The sequence below is a fragment of the Gorilla gorilla genome, chromosome 1, assembly GCF_029281585.2.
Source record: "Gorilla gorilla gorilla isolate KB3781 chromosome 1, NHGRI_mGorGor1-v2.1_pri, whole genome shotgun sequence".
Taxonomy (NCBI): Eukaryota; Metazoa; Chordata; class Mammalia; order Primates; family Hominidae; genus Gorilla; species Gorilla gorilla.
This window is the reverse complement of record NC_073224.2, coordinates 147,905,733-147,925,755: the sequence shown is the minus strand read 5'-3', so window position 1 is coordinate 147,925,755 and position 20,023 is coordinate 147,905,733. Positions and strand designations below refer to the sequence as shown.

General features: G+C 40.6%; 1 protein-coding gene across 1 annotated transcript in view; it reads left to right on the top strand.

Moving 5' to 3' along the window:
• Nucleotides 1-20,023, top strand: part of EPHX4 (epoxide hydrolase 4) — a 39,378-nt gene that overhangs the window by 14,129 nt on the left and 5,226 nt on the right. Inside the window, exons 4-6 of the mRNA XM_004026125.4 lie at nucleotides 1,860-1,988; nucleotides 9,096-9,199; nucleotides 11,288-11,436. Of these exons, the coding sequence (XP_004026174.3) occupies nucleotides 1,860-1,988; nucleotides 9,096-9,199; nucleotides 11,288-11,436 (382 nt within the window). The remainder of the gene's footprint in view (nucleotides 1-1,859; nucleotides 1,989-9,095; nucleotides 9,200-11,287; nucleotides 11,437-20,023) is intronic.

The following is a 20,023-nucleotide window of genomic DNA, read 5'->3' as shown; positions in this document are numbered from 1 at the left end:
GTCATAACCATTTTTTCCTGTGCTCATGGATCTGCAGGTTAACCGTAGGCTGGACTCCTCTGGTCTTTGCCTCAGGCTGCAGGTCTAGCTGGGACTGGCTTCTCTCTGTGAGTTGGGCTGGAGCCCAAGCTAAAAGGGAGTGGCTGCCTGAGGGAAGCTTTTCTCCTGGCGATGGTAGAGGGTGAGCCCAGGTGCACAAGCTTAAGTTTCTACCGGCAGCCTATTAGTCAAAGCAAGTCATATGGTGGAGCCCAAAGTCAAGTTACACAGCCACCACGAGACCAAAGCAAATCACATGGCCAAGTCTAAAATCAAAGGGGCAGCAAGTAGACTACTGTGACAGCAGGGAGAAGGGGAAAGTAAATATTTTTTAACAATAATCCAATCTATTAATACTATATCCCTTTTGACTGAAACCAAGCTGCTACCATCAGTATGTTAATGGAAGCAATATAGTGAGAAATACCATGAAATCAAAGGCACTTTCTACAGTAATCTAATGAGAGCATGGATCAGGCCAATATTTTTAGGCGGGAAAAGATGAATGGGCTCTGGGGGTGTCACATACAATATTGTCATTTAGTCTGATTACAGTAAAAGAGACTCAGACACTGATTTTGAACAATTATATTTCAAATTTTGTGATCATTCAGTCAGACCTGGCCTAAATTTGTCATCATGAAATTTTTAGGCAAATAATTAATATAAACAAGATTTATGCATGTGTGTCTTTGTCTATGTCTATGTGTGTGTATTAGTATAGTAGTGAGGAGTGATGGTGAGAATTACTTCCTTGAAAGAATTAAGGAATTTTAAGTACTCCAGGAATAAATTACAAATGAATTTTATGCATCCATACAATGGAAATCCTGTAGGAATCTCTATTAATCAACATTTTAACCTACTTTAAATTAACTGAGTGATTACATGAAATGAAACTGGTGCAAAATTAGTGCTATAATTAAGACTTTCTATTACTTCAGTTTGACTTCACAGTTCCAAATTAGTGACAAATTTTCTGTGTTGAATTCTACATAGGATTTATGAAGTTAGGGAAGAGATAGATGTTTCCTGGAAATAAAGATTTATGAGGTTGGACATAGATGAAACATTTATAATTTTACTATAACTAGAAATTTCTGAGCATTCAAAAAAACCAAATAATCTTACTTTTGACTTCATTATGTGCAGTCTTTACCATGGTTTCCAAACTCAGGTCCATGGGACCAGAGCTGAGCAACATAAGCTATTTCAGATTTTTTGTTTGTTTGTTTTGTACCCCCCCACACTTTTTTTCTTTTTTAGAAACAGAGTCTCAGTCTCGCTCTGTCACCCAGGCTGGAATGCAGTGGCATGATCATGGCTCACTGCAGCCTTGAAGTCCTGGGCTCAAGGGATCCTCCCACTCCAGGCTCTACAGTTGCTTGTACTACAGGTGGACACCACCACACCTGGATAATTTCTTTATTTTTTTGTAGAGACGGCTGGGTGTGTGTGTTGGGGGGAGGTCTTGATATGTTGCCCAGGCTGGTCTCGAACTCCTGGCCTCAAGCAGTCCTCCTTCTTTGGCCTCACAAGTGTTGAGATTATAGATGTGAGCCACCACACCGGCCTATTTCAGATTTTTTTTTTTAATACAGATTCCTGGGAGAGATTCTCAATCTATAGGTTTAGAGTGGAGCTATATAGGTGATGTACAGACAAGTTTTGGAACCACTGAATTCAATATCTGCACAAAATGCTTAATTAGGATAAGATAATGAAAAGAGGTACTTCAGAAGTATAACTATTTTATGTGAGGTAACAGTGCACCCACCTGCTCCTTTTTAATGATGTCAACATTTATTTCTTGATTACAGGGTATAGCAAATGTGTTCTTATTGGCCATGACTGGGGGGGCATGATTGCTTGGCTAATTGCCATCTGTTATCCTGAAATGGTGATGAAGCTTATTGTTATTAACTTCCCTCATCCAAATGTATTTACAGGTGAGTTCAAGTTTTTATCAAAACAGTTCTGCTAATGTGACAATTCACTCTTGCCACTGACCTTTTGGATTAGAAACAGCAAAATTTGGTTACTATCATATTTTAAAATTAAATGACTAAACCATGATAGCACATGACAGTGTCAGATACCTTGGTTTTCAATCTTCCTGGGGAATCTAAGAAAATTTAGCTTTATACTTGCTTACATAATTTTATTACTTCAGAAAAAGATTTTACTGTTAACTTGGGGAGGGATAAAGGGAAACATACAACGACATTGCTTTGACAGTAATGAATCCTGACAGCCTAGAAATAAATTCTCCTTTTGCTTGACTGCTTTGGCTGTCAGGAATAGCAGTATTCTTTAAAGCAGTTCTCACATTTTTTGGTCTTGGGCTTCTATATGCTCTTAAAATTATTAAAGACCCCACTGAGCTTTTACTTATACGGTTTATAAATATTCATGTATTGGAAATTAAAATAGAAATTTAAAAATATTTATATGTTAATTCATCAAAAGAAATAAACCATTACATGTTAACATAAATAACATATTTTAAATGAAAGCTAACTACATCTTCCAAAACAAAATTTTAATGAAAAGAGTGTCATCATTTTGCATTTTTGCAAATCTCTTCAATCTGTTGCAATATGTTGTTTGCATTGAAGTATGTGAGGAAATTTGGCCTCACACAGATCTGTAATTGGAAAAGGGAAGAGTATTTTAATAGCCTTTTCAGATAACTGTGTATTTTCTTTCTTAATACTATACCAAACTTAAAAATTAATGGTTTTGTTTTGTTTCTGTTTTTGTTTTTTTGAGATGGAGTCTCGCTCTGTCGCCCGGGCTGGAGTGCAGTGGCGCCATCTCGGCTCACTGCAACCTCCACCTCCCGGGTTCAAGCGATTCTCCTGCCTCAGCCTCCCGAGTAGCTGGGACTACAGACACCCGTCACCATGCTTGGCTAATTTTTGTATTTTTAGTAGAGACAGGGTTTCGCCATGCTGGTCAGGCTGGTGTCCAATGCCTGACCTTGTGATCCGCCCGCCTCAGCCTCCTAAAGTGCTGGGATTACAGGCGTGAGCCACCGCGCCCGGCCAATGGTTTCTTAAAGGTTACAATGTGGAATGTGATGGCAAATAAATGATTTTTTAATACTGTACTCTATTAAAACCCACAGGTCTCCCTAGCACTTTTATTGGATCTTTTATCCATGCCTGGTTTTGTATCATCATGCATTGGAAGATGTTTGTTCACTGATTTATGCAGATCTTCCATAAGTTGACACATTTCATCATACAGGATCAAAAAATCACATTCTTTGACATCACCCTAATCTCATCAGAAAAGCCTTTAAAGTATTGCAAAGCTGTGAAGCTCACAGTAGCAGATATAAGTTTTCCAAAGTTCTAAGGTTCATTTGAAAGTCTGATTTTTTTTTTTTTTTTTTTTTTTTTTTTTAATGATCGTTCTTGGGTGTTTCTCACAGAGGGGGATTTGGCAGGGTCATAGGACAATAGTGGAGGGAAGGTCAGCAGATAAACAAGTGAACAAAGTTCTCTGGTTTTCCTAGGCAGAGGACCCTGCGGCCTTCCGCAGTGTTTGTGTCCCTGGGTACTTGAGATTAGGGAGTGGTGACGACTCTTAACGAGCATGCTGCCTTCAAGCATCTGTTTAACAAAGCACATCTTGCACCGCCCTTAATCCATTCAACCCTGAGTGGATACAGCACATGTTTCAGAGAGCACAGGGTTGGGGGTAAGGTCACAGATCAACAGCATCCCAAGGCAGAAGAATTTTTCTTAGTACAGAACAAAATGAAAAGTCTCCCATGTCTACCTCTTTCTACACAGACACAGCAACCATCTGATTTCTCAATCTTTTCCCCACCTTTCCCCCCTTTCTATTCCACAAAACCGCCATTGTCTTCATGGCCCGTTCTCAATGAGCTGTTGGGTACACCTCCCAGACGGGGTGGTGGCCGGGCAGAGGGGCTCCTCACTTCCCAGTAGGGGCGGCCGGGCAGAGGCGCCCCTCACCTCCCGGACGGGGCGGCTGGCCGGGCGGGGGGCTGACCCCCCACCTCCCTCCCGGACTGGGCGGCTGGCCGGGCAGAGGGGCTCCTCACTTCCCAGTAGGGGCGGCAGGGCAGAGGCACCCCTCACTTCCCCGACGGGGCGGCTGGCCGGGCGGGGGGCTGACGCCCCCACCTCCCTCCCGGACGGGGCGGCTGGCTGGGCGGTGGGCTGACCCCCCCACCTCCCTCCCGGACGGGGCGGCTGGCCGGGCAGAGGGGCTCCTCACTTCCCAGCAGGGGCGGCTGGGCAGAGGCGCCCCTCACCTCCCGGACGGGGCGGCTGGCCGGGCGGGGGGCTAACCCCCCACCTCCCTCCCGGACTGGGCGGCTGGCTGGGCAGGGGGCTGGCCCCCCCACCTCCCTCCCGGACTGGGCGGCTGGCCGGGCGGGGGGCTGACCCCCCCACCTCCCTCCTGGACGGAGCGGTTGGTCGGGCAGAGGGGCTCCTCACTTCCCAGTAGGGGCGGCCGGGCAGAGGCGCCCCTCACCTCCCGGACGGGGCGGCTGGCCGGGCGGGGGGCTGATCCCCCCACCTCCCTCCCGGACGGGGCGGCTGGCCGGGCAGAGGCGCCCCTCCCCTCCCGGACGGGGCGGCTGGCCAGGCGGGGGGCTAACCCCCCCACCTCCCTCCCGGACGGGGCGGCTGGCCGGGCGGGGGGCTGACCCCCCCACCTCCCTCCTGGACGGAGCGGTTGGCCGGGCAGAGGGGCTCCTCACTTCCCAGTAGGGGCGGCCGGGCAGAGGCGCCCCTCACCTCCCGGACAGGGCGGCCGGCTGGGCGGGGGGCTGACCCCCCCACCTCCCTCCCGGACGAGGTGGCTGCTGGGCGGAGATGCTCCTCACTTCCCAGACGGGGTGGCTGCTGGGCAGAGGGGCTCCTCACTTCTCAGACGGGGTGGCTGCCGGGCAGAGGGTCTCCTCACTTCTCAGACGGGGCGGCCGGGCAGAGATGCTCCTCACATCCCGGACGGGGCGGCAGGGCAGAGGTGCTCCCCACATCTCAGACGATGGGTGGCCAGGCAGAGACGCTCCTCACTTTCCAGACTGGGCAGCCGGGCAGAGGGGCTCCTCACATCCCAGACGATGGGCGGCCAGGCGGAGACGCTCCTCACTTCCCAGACGGGGTGGCGGCCGGGCAGAGGCTGCAATCTCGGCACTTTGGGAGGCCAAGGCAGGCGGCTGGGAGGTGGTTGTAGCGAGCCGAGATCACGCCACTGCACTCCAGCCTGGGCGCCATTGAGCACCGAGTTAACGAGACTCCGTCTGCAATCCTGGCACCTCGGGAGGCCGAGGCTGGCAGATCACTCGCGGTTAGGAGCTGGAGACCAGCCCGGCCGACACAGCGAAACCCCGTCTCCACCAAAAAAATACGAAAACCAGTTAGGCGTGGCGGTGCGCGCCTGCAATCGCAGGCACTCGGCAGGCTGAGGCAGGAGAATCGGGCAGGGAGGTTGCAGTGAGCTGAGATGGCAGCAGTACCGTCCAGCTTCGGCCCGTCGGCATGTGGGGAGAGGGAGAGGGAGAGGGAGAGGGAGAGGGAGAGGGAGAGGGAGAGGGAGAGGGAGAGGGAGAGGGAGAGGGAGAGGGAGAGGGAGAGGGAGAGGGAGAGGGAGAGGGAGAGGGAGAGGGAGAGGGAGAGGGAGAGGGAGAGGGAGAGGGAGAGGGAGAGGGAGAGGGAGAGGGAGAGGGAGAGGGAGAGGGAGAGGGAGAGGGAGAGGGAGAGGGAGAGGGAGAGGGAGAGGGAGAGGGAGAGGGAGAGGGAGAGGGAGAGGGAGAGGGAGAGGGCTGAAAGTCTGATTTTTATCAATGGCAACAACTACTGATGATTGTTTTCCTTGACATGACAGGCTCACTTTGTTAACTTTCAAGAGATTATCTGACAAATACCCATGTCTGACTGATGATTGGTTGTTAGTCATTCTTTCAAGTAAAACAATGTTACATTTAAAAATGCAGCAAAAAATTAGCTGGGTGTGGTGTGTGCACCTGTAGTCCCAGCTACCTGGGGGGCTGAAACAGGAAGATCACTTAAGCTCAGGAGGTTGAGGCTGCAGTGAGCTGAGATTGTGCCACTGCACCCCACCCTGGGTGGCAAAGTGAGACCCTGTCTCAAAAAAAAAAAAAAAAAAAAAAAAAAAAAAAAAAGCAGCTAATTCAATGCATCAACTCAAAACAATTGTAGAAGTGCTTTTCCTTGAGACAATCATTGTATTTGTGTTGTCTTGAGACAGCAGAACTGCTTTATGTGTACTTTCTATTTAATTACATAGAATATTAAAAAGATGTACTCCAAGGTCAAGTTTAATTAATGTTTTTTGCTGTTTCATCAAGGACACTGTTAAGTGAAACCAGCACTTAATTAAATGTAATTAGTTAGTTAGTTTGCCACCAGTGTGTGCTGGTGAAGAATAGGATGACTACTAGTATTGTTCAGTGCCACTGCCTTGATTTGTGCTAAATCAGCAGTGGCTTTAACCATCATTGCTTTTGTAGTACTGGTGCAAATATCAATATGGTGAGAAAAAAGCAAATAAATATCTTAATATTGCTATGAAATAGTTTTGACCACCTGGATACCTTAAAAAGTCTTGGGGATCCCCAGGGATTCACATGGACGATACTTTGAGAACCTCCACTTTAAAGGCAACTCTTAAAAACTTAATAGTGATTAAAGACCTGTGAACCATGGCCGGGCACATTTTTATTTGGTTTTGGCAAAAAATAATAATTTTATATTCTTTACTCTTGTTAAGTTTTCTGAGGTTCAAGTACTACTACTACCCACAGCAGGACTCTAGGAAATAAAAAATTCAGAACCACATATTTCTATTTCTTCCTAAAAATTAAACAGGTAAGGAAGAAAGGGACCATGACTATGTAAATATATAAGTCAATATAAGTGTTGAGTTGAATTTTAGATACATATCCAACTGACCTATCACTATTGAGGTATAGTGGGATGGATTCTTAGGATTCAAATGTCCTGAGAGTCACTGTATTTTTCTAGGTTGAATTCAACAGCAGAAGTCATGCTACATGCTCGTTCAATTGATCAGGACCCAAGAGTAAATCTTATTTTGGTGGTGGTGCTATATGGACAAACTGTAGCTGGTGATTTCAGCAAGAAAATACTTGGAATATTTCTGGAATTATTTTATGAATAATTGTTTCTGCCCTGTCAGGTCAATATGAGGCTTTCAAATAACTTGCCTATATTTTTCCCCTAATTGTATTGATATGTCTTAATGCAGGGGTGAATAAATCTTGTTAAATTATGACTTTGCAAAAACTATAGTATAACAATGGTATACTTATCTGAAAATTATATTTCTAAAAACTCCATGTTGAATATACTTATGAAATGGGAAATAAGAAAAAATGACTTTTAGAGTAAGGAAAATAAGATTGCATAGTACTCAAGCATAGACTCTTTTTTTCCCATTTTTTTACAGACAGGGTCTCATTTAGGATCTCATTTTGTCCCCCATACTGGAGTACAGTGGCATAATCATAGTGCACTGAAGCCTTGACCTCAAGGCTGGGCTCAAGTGATCCTCCCACCTCAGCCTCCCAAGTAGCTGGGACTACAGGCTTACACCACTGTTTTTTTTGTAGAGACAGCATCTTGCTATGTTGCCCAGGCTGGTCTCAAACCCTTGGCTTCGAGCAGTTTTCCTCCCTCAGCCTCTCAAAGCACTGGGATTACAGGCATGAGCCACCATGCCTGGCTTTACACACTTTTTTATTATATATGAATATATATATATAAACTCACCAGTTTAAAACTTTAGTGTCTTCCCAAAGCACTTAAAATAAAATCTTACTATTCTGGTCCTACATGATCAGGCTTCTGCTTTTCTTTCTGACTCATATACCATCTTCTTCTCATTCATTATACACCAGCAACAAAGGCCTTTCTGCGTCTGGAATGTACCAAGCCCAGGATCTACTTGCTGTTCCTGGATGTTCTCCCTAGATCTTTGCACAGCTGACTCCCTGTAACCATTCAGGATTCAGCAAACATCACATCCCAGAGAGGCCTTCTTGACCACTTCTACTATGTAGCAGTCCCTCCACTCCACCCTGCCATCACTGTCAATCAGATTGACTTCTTTTATTTTCTTTATGGTATTATTGCTCTCTAAAGTGATCTTGTAAGCATTTGGACTTATTTATTGTGTAAGTTCATTGTTTGTGGGAACCTTTTCTGTCTTGTTCACTGCTAAATCCCTTGGCACACAGGAGATAGTCAAATATTCATTGAATGAATGAGTTTTCTAGATACATCAATGAATTTATAGGAAAAACTTCAGTTCCTTTTGAGGCCAGATGAACAAGGCATTCCATTTGAATCAACTTGTAAGGAAAATCTTTTAAACAACCGAAAATTACATCACCATGTATTCCTAGGAAAAGTAGTAGGTCACTGATAATGACCTTGGAGGAAAAGCAGCGTTGTTTGGGCTTCCTGTTCCCTTTTGAGTCAAGATTTCATAAAGTGAAACCTTCTTTTTATTTAAAGTGGTATAAGACCAGGCGTGGTGGCTCACGCCTGTAATCCCAGCACTTTGGGAGGCCGAGGTGGGCAGATCACCTGAGTCAGGAGTTCGAAACCAGCCTGGCCAACATGGCGAAACGCTGCCTCTACTAAAAATACAAAAAATTAGCCGGGCTCAGTGGTGGGCACCTATAATCCTAGCTACTCAGGAAGCTGAGGCAGGAGAATCGCTTGAACCCAGGAGGCAGAGATTATAGTGAGCTGAGATCGCGCCATTGCACTCCAGCCTGGGCAATAGAGCAAGACTCTGTCTCAAAAAAATAAAAAATAAAAAAAAAATAAAGTGGTATAAATTTTGGAAATACCGGAAATACTCAAGATATAAGAGCATAGAAATTGTTCCAAAGAAGCCTTACTTATGGATTCTTTTATGGGATCATCTTAAAGTAAAATTGTCCTAAAAAGAAGTTCTTCTAACAGTAAGTAATTTATACCCCTTGGATAAGGTCTAACATGGCATTTTAATTTCAGAATATATTTTACGACACCCTGCTCAGCTGTTGAAATCCAGTTATTATTACTTCTTCCAAATACCATGGTTCCCAGAATTTATGTTCTCAATAAATGATTTCAAGGTAAGCCAAACAAATCAAACAATAATGTATTATTATTATTAATGAAAAATATTTTAAAGTCCACGTTTAAGAAGAATAATGAAAAATGAAATGAAATTATTATAACTTAAATGGTTTTAAGAACTTAACTATAGTCTTGTTTATTTTCATAGTCTCTGTTTATGTATTTAAATACCTGGCTGTTCTCCAAATTTTTTTAAGACTGTGCCCCTGTGGGCATACCCCTTCTTAGAGAACATCTCATAGGGAGATGAGGGAATACAAATATCAGGTTTAATAGCAGCAGAAGTAGAAGACTTCGGGGTTAAAAAAAAAAGCCCTAAACAAAGTAAACATTCAGATATTAGTGTCACACATACACTGACACCAGTAGTCATATGCAAGTATCTTGGAAATTTATTAAATTCTTCTTTTTTATTTTTATTTTTTTGTTTTGCTTTGTTTTTGAGACAGGAATTCGCTTTGTCACCCAGGCTGGAGTGCAGCTCACTGCAGCCTCAACCTCCCAGGCTCAAGCAATCCTCTCACATCAGCCTCCCAAGTAGCTGGGACTACAGGCATGTGCCACCATGCCCCGCTAGTTTTTGTATTTTTTGTAGAGACTGGGTTTTACCATGTTGCCCAGGCTGGTCTGAAACTCCTGGCCTCAAGCAATCCTCCCACCTTGGCTTCCCAAAGTGCTGGGATTACAGGCATAAGCCATCACTCCCGGCATAAATGCTTCTTACATGTCCATCATGGTGTTAGATATTGGTGAGGATTTTTAAAAGGTATAATATAATTTTACCTGTAAATAATTATGTGTATAACTGTGATGGGATAAGAACTTAAAAAAAAAAACCCAATGCCACTATCAAACCTAACAGAATAAATGACAACTCCTTAATATCATTTAATACCCATTCAAATTTCATTAACTGTCATAACTGTCTTGATATACTTCATTTGTTTGAATCAGGAACCAAAGTCTATACCTTGTATTTAGTTGCTATGGCTTTTAAAATGTATAATAGTGCCTTCTTTCTTTTTTTTCTTATTTTTTTTAATATCACTTATTTATTGAAGAAATTTGCCCTGAGGAAAGATCCATATTTTGGATTTGGCTGATTGCTTCATCATGGTGGTATTTAACTTGTTCCTCTAACCCTTGTTTTTCCTACTTCATAGGTATTGGTGATCTAGAGGCTTGATTAAATTTTAATTTGAAAAGGATACTTAATAGGTGGTGCTGTGTATTTCCTAACGCATCCCATCAGGGAAGTACATGATACCTACTTGGTCCAGTTTTACTAATACTAACAGTGATCAGTGGGCTCATGAGTTGTCAGCCTATCCAAAATTTCCTAACATCCTTCCACCAAATTAATTTTAGTATACATTAGTGATCATAGCCTAGGCCCATTATTTCATTAGGGTATGAAAAATGGTTATTTTCTAATTTTATAATTCTTTCTGCTTTTAATTGAAATTCTGCTGTAAAGAATTTTTCCACATCTACTATTTATTCTGAAATATAGTTCACACAAGAATGGCAGGATATATGCTCATTCTTTTTCTTTTTACAAACAACTTTTAGAGTAATGAATATATATTTGATATATACCAATCACTTAGAGTCATTATTCTTTTGGATGCCCAAATTATCCCACAATAGGCATCAAATGAGGCATCCCTTCAGGTTGGCTCTTGTGGCTTTTTGACATAATCCCTTTAGTCAGTGATAGCTTGCCTCCTCAATGCCCTGGGCTTATCTTTTATTTCCTGCCCAGAAGGGGAATTAGTCATTTATCCAAGGAACTCTTGAGCTGGGCCTTGTAGAATATGAATAGGCACCAAGAAGACAGGATGCTTTTTATAAAAATGCAGTGTGCAGGGGGGATTAGAAGGGAAGAATATAGAAAAAATAAAGCCAGGAAAGCAGAAATGCATAGAATATATATGTATAAACAATGAGATCTCAAACTTGGCTAGAGCAGAAATTAGGAGTTGTCACCGCACAATGACCACCATCCCCTTTCCAAAGCCAAAGACTTAGCTTATTATTAGATAACAAAAAAGTTTTAATTATTGTTTTCTCACTTAAATTAGGTTTTGAAACATCTGTTTACCAGTCACAGCACTGGCATTGGAAGAAAAGGATGCCAATTAACAACAGAGGATCTTGAAGCTTATATTTATGTCTTTTCTCAGCCTGGAGCATTAAGTGGTCCAATTAACCATTACCGAAATATCTTCAGGTAAGTATAATTTCTTTTTAGTTAAATAAAAATATTTCAGTCTGATCCTAAAGGGACAATATTTTATTTTTAAGGTTAAGTTCACCACTTATCCAAAGACTCAAATAAGGTATTTTAATTTTTTTAGTAAGTTGCATAATCTTTTTATGGACAATTTCAAACATATGGAAAAGTAGACAGAGTAATATAACAAATCCTTCATGTAGCTGTCACTTGTTTTATCCATAACTCTATCAACTTATTCTCTCCTTTTAGATTATTTGGAATAGATGTATATTTTTAGTTCTTTTTAAATGATGATTTATTTATTCAAGAAATATTTATTAACCATTATGTTCTGGGCTGTGTTAGTTACTCAGAACATAGTAATAAGCAAAACTAGATAAGGTCTCTGATCTCACAAAACTTGTAGCGTAATAGGGAAAACAGACATTAAGCAAATAACCACAGTAATGAGTGAATAGTTATAAACTAACAGAAAGGCTTTGAAAGAAAGAGATGAGAACTGAGGAAATGATGTTAGACCAAAGAAGTGAAGGATGAGTTAGGTATTGACTAAACAAGATTGGGGACAGGGGGACTGGCATTCCAGAAAAAGGAAACAGCAGGTACCAAAGCCCTGTGGGAAGATGGAAGAGGGTTGTAGCTTCAAGCAACAGAATTGAGGTTTCTTGGCTGGAGCACAGAAAGTAAGGGTGAGAAGAGCATTACGAGGCTGGGTCCAAAAGGTGGGTAAGTAGACCATATGAAGGATGTGAAAGCCATGAATGCGAAGCCAGTGAATGAGAATCTCAAGCAGAAAAGAAAAACAACCCACATGTGTGTTTGAATAAGTTCAGTGTGGTCATAGTGCAGAGAATGTATTGGAGAATTTTCAGAGTAAATGTGGGAAAACTGCAGCAGTCCAGGCTAGAGATGATGGTAACTTTAACAACTAGTCTGAAAACAGTGGAGATGGAGAGAGTGGGCAGATTTAAGAGATACTTAAGAGGTAAAATTGAGAGGGGTTGGCAATGGGTTGGAGGGGGAATGAGAAGAGAGATATCAAATACGGCTCCTGGATTTCTGGCATGTGCAACAGTATGGATAAGCATGCCATTTACTGAGACAGGAAACACTAGAACGGGGCTAGTTTTTATGGGAAAGTCATGAATTTTATTGATCTTAGGCTAGTTGACTTTTCGGTGATACCTTAGATATTTAAATACACCGTTGGGTAGTAGGGTCTGGAACTCAGAGGAGAGAATCTGGGATGAAGATATATAAGATCTGGGAGTCATTGACGTAGAGACAAGCTTTGGTTTTAGAACATATTGTTTGGGGAGAAAGTATAGAGTGAAAGATAAGACATGGATATTTGTCAGTTTGGGTCTGTACTTAGGGAAAAAAATGAGATTCCATTTCTCTTAAGAATTAGGAGCCACAGCTGGCCTTGAATTTGAGGTTTAGGGATTTGAATTTGTGCTACCTCCATGATTCTGGAATTTTCAGGGCAGAAATTATGTGTTAACATGCCTTAGGCTGTTAACATTCCCCAGGAAGCCTGGCAGAAACAAAGACAAAACTTCTCCAGCATGCATCTCAATTCAGGCCTCACAATATTCCCACAGATGAAGTCCCCTAAAGATGAATTCATAATCCAAATTTAAAAATATTAACCTGGGCCATGCCTATAATCTCAGCACTTTGGGAGGCTGAGGTGGACAGATCACCTGAGGTCAGGAGTTCGAGACCAGTCTGGCCAACATGGCGAAACCCTGTCTCTACTAAAAATACAAAAATTAGCTGGGTGTGGTGGCACATGCCTGTAATCCTAGTAGCTACTCAGAGGCCGAGGTAGGAGAATTGCTTGAACCTGGGAGGCGGCGGTTGCAGTGAACCGAGATCACGCCACTGCACTCTAGCCTGGGTGACAGAGAGAGACTCCATCTCAAAAAAAAAAAAAAAAAAAAAAAATGTAACCTACCATTAATAGCAGTCAGAATACAATCACAGCCAAACTCCTACAACTTTCAAATAATAGAACTAACAGGGACTATAAAGTATGTTTAAATAATTAAACATAAGAAAGAATAAAAAATATGAGAAAAAATAAGGTAATATCAAGACAGGCTGGAAAGAGCTGAAAAAAAACTTCTAGAAAATGAAAAATATGGTCATTGAAATCTAGAAGTCTATAGATGAGTTAAATTGCAGATCAGACAATCCAAAGAGAATTATGAATTGAAAGATAAATCCCCCCAAATTACCCAGAATGTAGCTTAGAGAGATAATGAAGTAAAAATGTAAAAAGCAAGTTGTAATTTTTATGGAGGATAGAATTAGAAATTGCATATATATATATGCTAATAATTTTTTGTGATAAAGTAATAGAAATAGAATAGTATTATTTTCAAACCAGTAGAGGGGAACAAGAAAATGATCAGTTAAAAACTGTCAATAAAAAAATTTAAAACTATCAAAAAGGCAGAAAGGGAGAAAAAGAAGCAAAGCAGGGTAAATAGAAAGCACAAACTAAAATGACAAAACAATTTCAATATGTCAGCATGCACAACCAGCATTTATATATTAATATTGCCAATTATAAAACAGAGAATATCAGATTGGATTTTTAAAAGAATCCATCTATATGGTGTTTGCACAGTTACAATTAAAGCACAAGGACACAAAATGGTTGAAAGTAAGAGATGGAAAGTTACAGCAGGTATTGATTTAAATAAAACAAAATCTTTCAAACTCTGTGGAATCCAAAGGGAGTCATGAGATTATATGAATGAGGGAAGAAGAGGTAAATCCAAATCTTTTTTGAATAACAAGAACAAACTTACAAATATATATATATCTTTGGCAAAACAGAGATGTTAATTTAAATGGTCTTTGTAGGTAACAGTTTATCAAGCAAGCAATGGTTAGAAAGGCAGATAGATTGCAGAGGCTACAGGTTATATTTTATAGGATATAGCAACAATGTCTGAAACAACAATGTCTGAAACAACAATGTCTGAAGTTCACATATTCTTGTTTGTTTTTTGTTTTTTGTTTTTTTTTTTTTACAAATAACATTTGTAAAGAGAAAATAGAATGGCACATTTTCAAACAAGTCTTTTTTTATATTCAAGAAAAAAGATTTAAAATCTTAATTTTGGATAGGAGACGAGAATGACAGTTTTCAAACATGTTCTCAATTTATCTTTTTATCGCACTTGCTTTGAGTTGTAGAACAGTACGTTGTAAGTATCTATAAGGAAAGAGGGAAAATATTCTCATCTTTCTGAGATTCTTTTACTAATAGTTGTTTATTAGGAGGACTTGCATTCCCAAGAGAAATCACTGGAATCCTGTTAATTAGCAGAGAGAGAGAGAGAGAGAGAGGGAGAAAGAGAATGAGAGCGAGCAGGCCTATAAACTTCAAAACAGTTTTATCAAGGCAAAAGATGGAGTTTTAAACTAGTTGGTTGTAGGTTAAATCTAGTTGGGGGAAAGTTACATTAGACCTCTAGAAGCTCTCTGACCCCTCTCTGAGTAATTCTTTATATAGATAAGCAAAGCTGAGTATATCATTAAAAACAGGGCTATGTAATGCACGTTAAGACTACAAATAAGGTATAGTATATTATAGTCAGGCATGAAAATAGCCCTCATTTATTACCCTAAGCCTCCTTGGGACTATGTCCTCATCCAAAGACTTGCCAAAATTTGGAACTGAGGAACCAGGATGAACTAGGAATAAGACTAGCTATAGGACCTGTACTGCAAAAAGATAATTCTAAACATATAACAAAGCATCAAATAATAAAGCAAAATGTGACAGTCTTACAAGAAAAAATGGACAAATCCATAATTACTGTAGGAGATTTTAACCCACCTCTCTCTGGAGTTGATCAATCAAGCAGAAACAAATTAACAAGGATACGGAAGATTTGAACAACTCTATTAATATCTTTGATCTGATGAAAAATTTTACAACTCTGCACATAACAATTAGAAAAATACACATTCTTTTCTTTTTTTTTTTTTTTTTTTAATAGTGGTGAGGTGTCACTATGTTGCCCAGGCTGGTCTCCAACTCCTGGGCTTAAGCGATCCTCCCACCTCAGCCTCCCAAAGTGCTGAGATTACAGGTGTGAGCCACCATACCCAGCCTATTCAAACATGTAAGGAATATTACAAATATTGATTACCTACTGGACTACAAAGCAAATCTTAACCAATATCAAAAAATATTACATAGATTATTTTCTCTGAACACATTACAGTAGAAATCAATAACAATAGCAACAAATTTTTAGAAAACCTCATGTATTCAGAAATTTGACTTCTGAATAACTCTGGGTAAAAAATCTATGGAAATTAGTAAAAACTTAGAAAAAATGATATTTCAAAACATGAGGAATAGTTAAAACAATACTTAAGAAGAAATACATAGCTTTAATGGTTATATTAGAAAAGAAGATTGAAAATCAGTGAGATAAGAGTTCAACTTAAGAAGTTAGAAAAAGAACATGTAAACAAAAGTAAATTAGAAGACAAATAATTTAAATTACATATATAAAGCAAAAATTAATACAATAAAAAACAAAGACACAATAGAGATAAGTGGCAAAACCAAAAACTGATTATATGAAGACTACTAAGATAGATAAACTATTGGCAAGAATGGTTAAGAAAAAACAGAAGGCACAAATAAACAAAGTTAGGAACCAGAAAGCAGTAAAAAAACATAACTATTAATACAAATGTAACAGACATTAAGGTATAAATGTTTAAGTTAACAAATTTTAGAACTTTGACAAAACAGGCAATTTTTAAGAAAAACATAACTTATCCAAAACTACTCATGAAGAATTCAAAAACGTGAAAAGACTTATAGCAAACCAATATGAATTTAAAGCATATCTATAATAACACACATAGACATACAAATACACACCCATACATAGAAGCCTAGATGGTTTTACAGGTAAGTTTGTTTTTTGTTTTTGAGATGGAGTCTTGCTCTGCCGTCCAGACTGGAGTGCAGTGGTGCAATCTCGGCTCACTGCAACCTCCGCCTCCCGGGTTCAAGTGATTCTGCTGCCTCAGCCTCCTGAGTAGCTTGGATTACAGGTGTGTACCACCGTGTCCGGCTAATTTTTTGTATTTTTAGTAGAGATGGGGTTTCACCATGTTGGCCAGGCTGGTCTCGGAACTCCTGACCTCAGGTGATCCACCCACCTCAGCCTCCCAAAATGCTGGGATTACAGGCGTGAACCACCAGCACCCGGCCTACAGGTAAATTTTACCACATAAAATCCCACTGTTAAATACTCTTTCAGATATTATAAAAGGAAGATATGTTTCAGCTCATCTTATGAGGCTAATGTAACTTTCATACCAAAACAAGGATTGAATAAGACAGGCAAATTATAGGTCAATTTAAGTTATAAACATAGATCCACACATTCAAAATAAAATATCAAAATGAATTCAACATGCATTAAAAAATTAAACCAAGGATGAGTTAGCATTAAAAATCCATTAATTAGGCTGGGCACAGTGGCTCACACCTGTAATCCCAGCATTTTGGAAGGCCGAGGTGGGCGGATCACCTGACTTCGGGAGTTCAACACCAGTCTGACCAACATGGAGAAACCTCATCTCTACTAAAAATACAAAATTGGCCAGGCGTGGTGGTGCATGCCTGTAATCCCAGCTGCTCGGGAGGCTGAGGCAGGAGAATCAGCTGAAGCTGGGAGGCGGAGGTTGTGGTGAGCCAAGGTTGCGCCATTGCACTCCAGCCTGGGGAACAAGAGCGAAACTCCGTCTCAGAAAAAAAAAAAAAATCCATTAATTTGATTACCACATTATCAGATTAAAGGGGAAAATATGAACAGCTAAATAAAATTTAACGCACATTCATGCAACGATTCTTAGTAATCTAGAAATAGAGGAGAAAGGAGTGGACCTCAGAGAGGTGGGATAAGCCTGCATCTGCTGAAGGGATATTTCTGGAAAACCGACCTTTGCTTTACTCATTTGTCCCAGAAATAATAATAATAATAATAAAACATCAAGGGTGTTTTGCACTGGTTATTTGCACCTGGAGAGCTGGCAGGCACAGAAGATTCTTCAGAAGTTGGGGCCAAGGAGATACAAAACCTCTATTAAAATGGTATAATACTTGCTTTTATTACAAAGTAAGTAATACATTTGTAGTACTCTCCACAGTTGTATTTCCATGGGAAACTTTGGAGGGCCTGGAAAGTTCTACTGGTATCTGAGAGAGTAATATATTATCTCCTGCTTTATGAAACCATCTTTGTAAGTTTCTTTTTCCTTTGTCATTAAACTTTATATTCTCTGTGTCAGTTGGTGTCTATCTGTTAATCATATTACGGTTCCATTACCACAGCAATGAGGAAGGGAACTTCATCTACCAAAAACCTATAGTAAACATCATTTTGTGATGAAACACTAAAAGCATTTCTTTCAAAAATAAAGAATAAAGATAAACTCGAGGGGCCAGGTGCAGTGGCTCACGCCTGGAACCCCAGCACTTTGGGAGGCCAAGGCAGGTGGATCGCATGAGGCCAGGAGTCCGAGACCAGCCTGGCCAACATAGCGAAACCCAGTCTCTACTAAAAATACAAAAAATTAGCTGGTTGTGGTGGTGGGCGCCTGTAATCCCAGCTATTCTGGAGGTCGAGGCATGAGAATCGCTTGAACCCAGGAGACAGAGATTGCAGTGAGCCCAGATCCGTCACTGCACTCCAGCCTTGGCAACAGAGCAAGACCCTGTCTCAAAAAAAAAAAAAAAAAAGATAAACTTGACTACTATAACTGCTTCTATTCACCACTATATTATGTCTTAGCCAGCATGTAAGATAAGGGAAAAAAGGTGAGAATTGGGGAAGGAAGAAATAATAATTCATAGATAATGTGTTTATATATCTAGAAAAACCAGGAGAATCTACAGAAAAATTATCAAAATTAAAACAGCTCAGCAAAGTTGATATATAAAAGTTCAAGATACAAAATTATGGTCTCACAAATCAGCAACCATTATAAAACATTTATTTCTTAAACAGATGCACCTGCAAATGCAACAAAAAATTCTAAGGCATATAGGAATGACTCTAACAAAAGATGACCTTTATGCATTATCAAAATTTATTCTAAGACATTAAAGAATATGGGCTTAGAGCAGTGGCTATTTACCAACCAGTAGTGAAGTATTTTTTTTTTCTTTGAGACGGGGTCTCACTTTGTTGTTGCTCAGACTGGAGTGCAGTGGCATGATCACACTTCACTCCAGCCTCGAACTCCTGGCCTCAAAGGACACCATCTCAAAGTGCTGGGATAACAGGTATGAGCCACCCTGCCCCACCGAGAAGTATTTTAATAATTTCACAATTGATACAGACTTGCTGGTATAAACTACTGAAAACCAGCTCTGGTTTATCATGTTCATGAGTGGAAAACTGCAATATCATAAAGTTATTGGGGCCAGGTACAGTGACTCATGCCTGTAATCCCAGCACTTTGGGAGGCTGAGGTGGGAGGATTGCTTGAAGCCAGGGGTTAGAGACCAGCCTGCAATACAGTGAGACAATGTGTCTAGAAAAAAAAAATTTTTTTTTAATTAGCCAGCTGTTGTGGCATGCCTCTGCAGTCCCAGCTACTCAGGAGGTTCAGGTGGAAGGATCACTTGAGCACAGGAATTCAAGGCTGCAGTAAGCTATGATGCTCACTGCATCATGATGATGATGATGGAGTGCCAGTGCACTCCAGCCTGGGTGATACGGCAAGACCCTGTCTCAAAAAAAAAATAGTTTTTAAATTAATAATTTAAAAATAAAAAAATTAAGTTATTGGATTCTCCCCAAATTATTCTATAAACCTAATGCAACTTCAGTGAAAACCATAAGAAAGTTTTTAAATTAAACTTGACGAGCTAATTTTAAAATTTCTACGGGAGAATGGCCGAGATCATTTTAAAGAAAAGAATAGGTAGCCGGGTGCGATGGCTCACACCTGTAATCCCAGCACTTTGGGAGGCCGAAGTGGGTGGATCACATGAGGCCAGGAGTTCAAAACCAGCCTGGCCAACATGGCAAAACCCCGTCTCTACTAAAAATACAAAAAATTAGCTGGACTTGGTGGTGCACGCCTGTAATCCCAACCACTTGGATGGCTGAGGCACGAGAATCACTTGAGGTTGCAGTGAGCTGAGATGCCACTGCACTCTAGCCTAGGTGACAGAGTAAGACCCTATCTCAAAAAAAAAAGAATAGGGGGAATAGCTCTATTAGATATCAAGACTTATAATAAAGCTATAAAATAAATAGAATATGGTGTTCACTCTGGGATGGATAAATTGATTAACGAAACAGCGAAGAAAGCCCCAAAACAGAACCACATATGTGGGAACTTGGTATGACAGATAGCATTTTAAACCAGTGGTGAAGATTCAGTAAATGTTGTTGGACTAATTGGATATGCATATAGAATAAAACTAAATTAGGTCCCTATATTTTATTTTACCAAACAAAAAATAAGCTTCAGGCATTGGGTATTCATGGACATAAAGAGGGGCACAATAGACAAG